General features: G+C 37.1%; 1 protein-coding gene across 1 annotated transcript in view; it reads left to right on the top strand.

Moving 5' to 3' along the window:
• The window catches only part of LOC144966130 (uncharacterized), a 23,371-nt gene extending 18,586 nt beyond the window's left edge, over nucleotides 1-4,785 (top strand). Inside the window, exons 5-6 of the mRNA XM_078902239.1 lie at nucleotides 675-824; nucleotides 3,104-4,785. Of these exons, the coding sequence (XP_078758365.1) occupies nucleotides 675-824; nucleotides 3,104-3,275 (322 nt within the window). The 3' untranslated portion in view covers nucleotides 3,276-4,785. The remainder of the gene's footprint in view (nucleotides 1-674; nucleotides 825-3,103) is intronic.
• Nucleotides 4,786-10,000: the final 5,215 nt, after the last annotated feature.

The raw sequence follows: 10,000 nt of genomic DNA, 5'->3' as shown, positions 1-10,000 counted from the left end.
AACAACTTCGCAGCGTTTGTGTGTGTGTGTGTGTGTGTGTGTGTGTGTGTGTGTGTGTGTGTAACCCGTGACCTCAAGAAGTCAGGAAGAGAATGGTCTAATAAGACTAGGGTTAGAAGCGATCTTTTTTGGGATCGTGGATAGCTCATACTGTTGAGTTACGCTCTCCCCAGGCGGAGTTGTCGTACCAGTAAGGTCGCAGGTTCCAGCCCCATCGGCGTCGCGAAATTTTTATTCTCTATTGTCTTCTGGCACTTTCCTACTCACTTCATTTCTTGTTTCTGGAGAATTCGACTGATTTAGTTAATACCTTATTAACAATATTATGCAATGTTTGCAATTTGATAATCAAATAATTGAACAATCTGTTGATCGATTTTGTTTACTCATTATTTTATTTTACATGTTTCTATTAAGGAATAAAATCGATATTGTGCAATGCGCCAAAAGCATGGCCAAAAGCAATACTGAACAAAGCCAAGGTGCTATAAACAATTTTTTGACAGATAAATCGCTGTTACCACCGACTCGCTATTCATTGTACATCTGAACACAGCAAGGGTGGAATAGGGTATCTATACTTTCATGGTGGTAGTGGATTTATTAACTCACTCAACCCTAACACCGACTATATCCGTAGTTTAACTCCTCTACATTATATTCTATGCTTTCAGTGATTTTGCCGGTCGATATCCAGCCTCCATGCAACCTTTGGACTCCGCTTGTCCCTCCAAGGAGTACAGTCTGAAGAGTTTTTTCCATCAGGGAGGTGATTGCTATGTGGTTAACCCTGACTTCCAACAGATCACATACTACCGTTGCACGTGAGTTTGACATCATATCATCATCATGATCATCATCATCATCATTATCATCAACATCGTCAACAACATCATCGTCATCATCATCAACACCATCATCATCATCATCATCATCATCATCATCATCATCATCATCATCATCATCATCATTATCAATTATATTTTTCAGGACTGCTCATCAAAACCGGATCAGTTATATCAGATATATTTCATTGATGTCACTTTCAAATTAATCTGAGTAGTTTGAAAAAGAGATTGGTTGGCAGGATGAAAAAACAAATGTTTTGTTTATTCAACGTAACAACGCCACTACCACATTATCTCATTCATTTGTAGTGTTTCATTCATCCTGTTTTGTTGATAAAGGGGAAACCCGAAACGTTAATTTGATCTGTTCTTGTAATAAAATCGAAGCTTACATTCAATTTCATATTTATTATTTATTAGTTCGTAACCATATTGCACTATCGATGAGATGCAGTCGACTCAGTCCTCAGAACTCATTGATTACCCCTCCCCCCCCCCCCCAATCCCCCTTATAGATAGTTCGAAGATGACGTCACTCAGGTCTTTGTTATTGTCTTTTGCCATCCGCGTTTATGAGTAATGCTCACTGAACTGTATTAACCTGACTATAAACGTTCATGGATACACACAGTTTTATGTGTTGGTCCGTTATACTTCCGGATGGCAATGTTATGAGCTTCTTAGCCAAGCGCATACTATCTATATAAGCACACAATAAGAACAACAATGATAATCAGTTCATGGCCTCTAATGTCTTTCCATTTGACACTGAGGTCACCGGCTTTATAATATAAAATATCATTTATTATTGATTTGACCTACAGTTCGAATTTCACCAGTTGTCTGCTCTACTCTGGAAAGAAATGTAATTTAAAAATTTGGCCAGAAAACTCGTCCTTCAAATATCGATCGATTTAAATGTCCCTCATCTTGGCAAAAACTCTCAAACCTGGGACCCCGCGGGGTATTTGAAGGACGAGTTTTCTGGCCAAATTTTTAAATTTGTATTTTTCCAGGGCTGGACAGATAACTGGCGAATAAATTCCGTCCTGGGACATGTCAGCTTTACTAATGGCCCCAGACAAATATTATTTCTAAGGTAAAATCGCTGCACTTATTCACCCGGGAAGTCGATGGGGTGAGATTTTTGACATTCCTTCGATTTTAATTGATCAGAAATGAAAAATTAAACTGTTCGATTTTTATTAAGTGCATATATTATTATGTCACTCACTTGTGACGTTCAATGGGCAATCGGGTAGAAAAAAATCTACTCTTCCGGTTCCAAACTCCTTGGATGTGGGTACGGCACAGCGTGGCTCAGCGGTGGTATGGTGGTCTTTGCTGAGTACCCGAAAGGTACCGAGTTCGACTACCGGCTGCGTTGTTGGCCTTGAGCAAGTCACCTAGCCTTAGCTCACTTCGCGGCGCTGCACCTTAAACGTGATATTACCAATTAGTTTTCGACATAGATATTTCTGTTACTGCCCAGAGACTCATTTTAACCTGTCTACTGTGAGTGAAAAAGTGAGTAAAGAACCTTTTTCTAAAGATTTAAGTTTTCGTCGCTCGGAGCGGGACTCGAACCCAGGATCTACATGTCCGAATGCCATACCACTAGACCACAAAGCCTCACAAAAGGTACCGAGTTCGATTCACCGCCACGTTTCGTAGCCCACTTAGCCTTGGTCAAGTCACCTCGCGCTAGCTCATTTTTCAGCGCTGTAATGCGGTTAACGTCTGGATTATTCCAGTCTTCACTTGGAATAAACCATGTATATATTTCAAAATAATGGACTAAAATTGTGAGTAATATTCATGATCTATGGGGCTGATTTTTTAAATGAGTATTAGACAGGTACTAAAGTTGGCCACGGCCCCAACTCAATACCAGTTTGAGACGGCAGGTCGGTCGCAGTTATTTTTTAAAATTTTCACAACAATACGATTCAATAGTCTGATGTCACGCCTCCCGGCAATGGCGGCCATCTTGGTTCTAAACAAAGAAAATCATTCCTTTTTATTTTTCATGCTGGCTAGAACTTTTGTGAGTAGAATGTGTAAAAGTCAAAACATGATCAAATGTATGTGTTTTTTCTCTCCTCTGGATACCCGTTATGCTCGCCGGAGAAATATTTCATACGGGCGTTCGCCATTGTTCCGATAGTTTAGAGCCAGTGTTGCTAAGTTACCATGCGTCATTAGGAAGGAAGTGACGTTACGACTATTGAATCCTATTTTTTTTCTTCCTCTAGACGCCAGGACTGTAATTTCTGCGGTGTCAATCGTGGTCTGTCTGCTTGCGTGGAGGAGTTCCGGTGGGTGAATGTCGTGGCCTACTGCAGCGCCCTCCAGGAGAACAAACGAATCGCCCCTATGAAGCTGTTACTTCCGGTTGGATGTTCTTGTCAACACTTCGTCTGCTAAATTTAAAATTTTAAAATATTTTTAAAAATTATTATTTATATTCGTGTTTTAACTATTGTTTTTTTTTTTTGAGATTTTGACAAATGATTTTTTCTATATACATACGTTGATGTCAACTCAGGACATGCAGTGCTGGAAAAGGAAATAAATTACACCAAGCGCTGGAAATTTAATGTATACACCTTGACTCTCTCCTTACCAGCCATTTTCAGGATTTCCCCCAAAACTTCATACCCAACTAACACAAAAATATATTACTTATCACTCAAGCAGAATAGCAGTAAAGTTCTTGCGATAAATAATTCCTTTAGTAAAACATGCTCGACAACACACTGTTCATTTTCTTTAAATTTTATACTGAACACAAGAAATTTGAATTAGAAAAATGTTGGTCGTATCGTTACTAATGTGACGATTTTCCTATGGTTGGTAATGTTAAGGGTTAAGCCTCTTCACTCCTAGTGGAACCCCAGACCTCTACGATCAACAGCCATATACTTCTGTCCTTGACCATCTTCTTGGTAGTCTCCCAAGTGAGGCCTGACATCATTGTCATTTCTTCTGACAGCGAGTGCCTACGCGTGTTTTAGACCGTGGCCTTCGTCAAGTTATGGTCTGATACTGACCAAAAAATGACGTCAAAATGCCAGTATTTTGCCACAAAAGAAAACAAATCGTGAGTTGTATTCAATAGTTCAACCAATGAAATAACTTGTTTCCATGAGCTCTACTGACGACAACTCACTAAGCGGTGCAAAAACCAAATAATGACGTCAAACTGCCAGTCCTTTTGGATTTCAGTATCAGGCTATAACATAACGATGGCTACGTTAAGACGCCCCACCTTTCGTGTCCCTTGGGAGGGGGGGGGGGGGTTCCACTCAAGGGATTGGCGGGTGACATTTCATTGCTCCCTGGTCTTCTTAGTGTATGACCGCCTCATTTCCATTTCCTCCTCCTTCCTGATGTGGGTGTTGATGGTGGGTTCTTGGTTTGACCTTTTCCATAGTTCTATGTTAGAGATGCGGTTTTCCATCTGATTTTCAAAATTTATACACAGTTAAATCAAAATAGGTGATCTAGAAATATCTCAAAATGCTGTTGCCTCTTGTAGCGTAAAAAAAATATAAAAAAAGACAGCGAAATAGGTAAACCGTGAAATAGGTAAACAGAAGCTCTGGTTTGATTCACTAAGATATTCTATGTAGACGTTTTAGGGCTTTCCCCCTTGACAAAGAATAGGCAATAAATGAGACATTTAAATTTGCTTAATGTGTTATTCATCACCTATTTGATGGCAAAAGGAAAATCCCAAAACTTTACACGGTTGTCATTTTTCTTTCTTGAAAATTTATTTTTAAAAATTATTGTAAACCATCTTCTCTATTTCTGTTTAATTTTTAGAATTATTGTAATTCATCTTTTTTACTTTTTTATTTTTAGAAATGATATCTCAAGATATTTGATTATATGCTGATAAAGTTGTATTAATATGCTTGCCAGGATATATATATATATATATATATATATATATATATATATATATATATATATATATATATATATATATAGATCGAGACAATGTTTACAATTACAAATAAAATGACGGCCATCTCACCAGAAGAACTTGACAGACAACAAAATCACGAACTCAAATTAAAAAAAACAACTAAAGAACAGTAAAACACAAATTCGCGAAATCAAACATCTTTACCTAAGTCTTCATTTGCAATCAAGAGAAATGTATGTTTCAATTGAGGCTTAAAATAAAGTTTGTATTTCAATTCATCTCAAGGATGTAAAATCTCAAAAAGTAGAAAAATCGACTGATCAAGTATTGCAAGCCGGCCTTCACTTGTAATTGAACACCTCAAGGCGTAGGAGAAGAAACTTGTCATGCTATAATATATTGAATTAATACATGCCTATTATTATATTGCTTCGATTATCGATAATATCATATTTACTTTTTCACCTCATTATATTTACATTTAATTGAGTCATTATTTCAAAGCAAAATTGTTTGATCGATTTTATTCATTCGACTTAGTGCTGTATCGATTCGATAATTATCGATAAAGTATCATGAAACCATAAAAATTGATTTATTTCTAATTTTTATAAAGCTGTTTAATTAATCTGGTAAAGAAATAGTAGCGCGTAATGATATCAACTTTACACCAATATTTAGTGACGTCATATTATCAAGCGTTAAAATTGACGAAAGTTAGATCGTTTAAAATTAAGTATCATTTATCTAAATGTTTTTGAACACATCTTTTATTCAAAGATGGCGAAATGAGAATAGATTGAGGGGTAGAATAAAAGATTTCTTTGACCATTGCGTTTTGGAATTCAAACTTTGATCCCAACGCGCACTTGCAAGCTCGTGCAGTGGTTGGAAACGCAAGAGTGTTAGAATCGTATATTATTATTATTCATTCTTTTATGCTATTAGCTGGATGACACTGTTTTCTCACTGGATTAGAAGAAAAGATTGGTCCCTTTTTCACAAGACTGTTTCTTCCTTTGACTTATTTGTGTTCCCTGGTAATGATCAAACAACAATAAACTCGATGAAGATCACATAATATTATTTAGACAACTTGAGAGAATCCATTCCCTATTATTTCGCTGAAAGAACGGTAATGTATGCTTGTTTTATGACGACATTCTAAACTTTGTAAAAAAAAAAGCCCCATCAAACAATGCTTTGATAATGATGGAAATTGTACTGAAAATATTTTTAAAATTCTTTTAAAAATTGTGTTATTCTAAAAAGCATTTATATGTGGTTGTTTTTTTTTTACCAGGTACTCCGACTTTATGAATCTTGATGTACAAAATAACAATTAAACTTTAAAAAAATTATTTTAAAACTACTGATTCCATTGTTGTTTTTTTCTAAACATACGAACTGTTCTTTAAAAACACGATCTATTTTTCTCTATGCCTTACCAATGGCTGTGATAACAAGATATCAACTTGACACGACTCAAGTCCTTAACCCCAGTCTGAGCATAGGCTATCAAAGATGTTTCGCCAATCGACTCTTCCTTGAGCTGTCTTTTCCACCTGCTTCCATGTGTATCCTCCCCTTAACCCCAGTCAGAGCAAGGTTGTCAACGATGCTTCACCATTTGACTCTTCCTTGAGCTGTCTTCTCCACCTGCTTCTTCTTCTATGCGTATCTAACCATAAACCCGGAGCATAGGCTATCAAAGATGCATCGCCAATTGACTCTTCCTTCAGCTGTCTTTTCCACATGCTTCTATGTGTATCCAACCCTTAACCCCAGTCGGAGCATACATAGGCTATCAAAGATGCTTCGCCAGTTGACTCTTCCTTGAGCTGTCTTTTCCACCTGCTTCTATGTGTACCCACCCCTTAAGCCCAATCGGAGCATAAATTAATGCTATCAACGATGCTTCACCATTTGACTCTTCCTTCAGCTGTCTTCTACACCTGCTTCTATGTGTACCCACCCCTTAACCCCAGTCAGAGCAAGGTTGTCAAAGATGTTTCGCCATTTGACTCTTCCTTCAGCTGTCTTTTCACCTGCTTCTATGCGTATCCACCTTTCTTTGTTTCCTCCACCGTGCACCGTCACCAACTATTACCCCCCCCCCCCCCCCACCTGGTCTTCTTCCTCCTTGGGAAGTCCGTGTTAAAGGCTCCATACACGCCCGGTTTTGATCGTGGTTCGGACGCCGATCAGGCAAACCGGGGTGAAAACGCAATGTGTGTGGCCAAACACCTGGCCGATAAGCAGAGGGACGGTCGATCGCTCGCAAAGCCCGCCTTGCTTAGAGCCTGTCTCGTGTGTCGCAAACAGGTTTTAATACGTGAATGGTCTAGCCATTCCACTTCTTCTTTCTGTTTTGTTTGTATATTTATAGGATGTAGACCGGCAACTTAACAAAGATATTCATATCGAGGTATCAAGTTTTATTAAAGCTCTTGATTAACTTCATAAATTTAAAAATGAAATTGAGCTTTTATATAATAGCCACTGAACGTGCTCAAAGCGCTTTACAAGTAGTCCCTGTCCAACAGCAACACTTAACACGTAGGACGAGACATGACGCCTAATCGGCGATATTACTTTTTTTTTTCGGACAGAGACAACGCTGTTTACGGCCAGGTACTCATTTTACACCTAGGTACGATCAGAGAATGTGGGTAGAGAGCATTTTCCAAGGACTCAACTATGCTTTGAACGAGGCTCAAACCCAGGACCTTCCGATCCGAAAGCGAGTGTCATACCACCAGACCACATAGCCGCTAATACAATCCGTTGGTACCTTTTTAACAATGCAATCAGCAGGAAATTTGGTGACACTCCCTTTGCTGTCTAATTCTCGCTCCACTTATGCTTTTGTAATCTCTTGCTTTTTGGAATTATCCCCCCCCCCCAAACAAAAAAAAAAACCCCCAAAAAACAAACAAACAAAAAAACAAAAACAAAACAACAACGCCCGCCTCAAATCAGATACCTTCACATTTTACACAATCGGCTGCAAAGCTCATGTTTGTGAAAACATGGACCTGACTTTCATCCTCCAGTCAAATTCAAAGGAAGACCTTATGAAATTAGCATCCACAGCAAAAGACCATGAACTGTGGAAGGAAATGACACAGATGATTAGAGTTAGAGAGGCAGCCGAGGCGTCCCAGTCAGTAAGTCATAGACCTGACTGTAGTCCTTCAGAGACATAAGGTTCATGGAGCCGGAATTTATCCCAGTTCCTATAGCGTGAAACGGACAAAAGCAATTACATTACTTACTCCCTTTAGGATAGGACGAAAGTCAACCACAAAGTACTTTCCGCCAGATCTAACAGACCTAGCTACCCAATCACAGTTTGGTAGATACGGTGTCAGTAAAAAAATCTGGACTGCACCCTGGATTGATCGATCTTGGTCCCTTTACTTGTGAAGCAAGTGCTCTTTAACTGTGCGGCTATGTTGTCTTGTGGTATGACACTCGCTTTCGGATCGGAAGGTCCTGGGTTCGAGCCTCGCTCGGCGCATAGTTGAGTCCTTGAAAAAGACTCTTTACTCACATTCTCTCACCGTACTCAGGTGTAAAATGAGTACCTGACCGTTAACAGCGTTGTCTTTGTCCGAAAAATTGTAATATCGCCTAACAGGCGGCATGTTCCGTCCTACATGTTAAATGTCGCTGTTGACCAGGGACCCCTTGTAAAGCGCTTTGAGGACATTTAGTGGATATTGCGCTATATAAAAGCTCAATTTTTTAAAAAAAACTCTGCTACCAAGACCCTCAGACTTTACAATGGTAACACTTTATTACATATTCTTTAAAGGCTCTTTACTCACATTCTCTCACCGTATTCAGGTGTAAAATGAGTACCTGGTCTTTAACAGCGTTGTCTCCGTCCGAAGACATTGTAATGTCGCTTTACAGGCGACATGTCCCGTCCTACATGTTAAGTGTTGTTGTTGTCCAGAGACTCTTTGTAAAGCGCTTTGACACCTTTAATTGATATTGCGCTATATAAAACTTAACATTGACAAAACACTTTGTACGCTATTTTATAGATCTGTAATAGAAAGTGTTTTGGCTTTTTGTATTACTGCCTGGGGGGGGGGGGGGGGGGGATTGTCTTAGCTCAGCAAAAGCTAACTTTGACAGGATTATTAAAAGAGCTAATAAATTTACTACAGGATCCATGTCTTTTAATGATTTATATACAGAATACTGCTTAAGAAAAATTAGTAATATTTTAGATAATCCAACTCACCCTTTAAATCTTCAGATCACTAAGTCGAACAGAAGTGACCGATTGTTGTCTATACGAACAAAAAGTGAAAGACACCTCCGATCCTTTTTACCTTACAGTTGCAGATTTTTTTTTTTTTAATAAGGAAAATAATTTATAAATTTTGGTGTACGTCTGTTTTAACTTTGAAACTTGTTCTTTAAAATTACTCCATACCCACAATTTTTTAAACATCAATTTATAAAATCTCTCACTACAATTTTCTATTGACCTTCTCATTCTACATTACGTGCCATGTAATTTATACTATGTAATTTTTCTCAGTCAATTTACAATAGTATTACACTGTAACTAATTCTTAGCTTTTTTACTGAACTTTTTTTCTTATATGTTGACATCAATGTACCTTTTCTAGATATTTATATCTTTACACTTTTATAATCTGTATGTCCCTTAAATTACACTATGTAATTATCTTACAGCCTACAATATTATTATACTATATATACCTATTACCAAAATTTACTTTACCACATTAATTTACGTATATTATGTTTATGTATGTATCATTGTCGGCATTTTATACGTCTGTACAAAAATTCCCTTTTGGATGAATAAAGTAGATTATTATTATTATTATTATTATTATTATTATTATTATTATTATTATTATTATTATTATTATTATTATTATTATTATTACTATTATTATTATTATTATTATTATTATTATTGTTATTATTATATTTATTATTATTATTATTATTATTATTATATATTATTATTATTATTTTATTATTATTATTATTATTATATTAAAAGCTCAATTAAAAACTATTTGACTGTCTAACACCACCCCTAATGAGAGTTATCAGGAACAAAGATGTAGAATGATGAAATACTCTATTTATAATCTCATACTTATCGGCATAGGATATCACGTGATCTTAAAAACTATGAATGCTTAAAGGGTATTTT

The sequence above is a fragment of the Berghia stephanieae genome, chromosome 2 (genome assembly GCF_034508935.2).
Source record: "Berghia stephanieae isolate SIO BIC M18660-M18661 chromosome 2, UCSD_Bste_1.3, whole genome shotgun sequence".
Lineage (NCBI taxonomy): Eukaryota > Metazoa > Mollusca > Gastropoda > Nudibranchia > Aeolidiidae > Berghia > Berghia stephanieae.
Note: the sequence above shows the minus strand (reverse complement) of the source record. Positions and strands in the feature narration are given on the sequence as shown.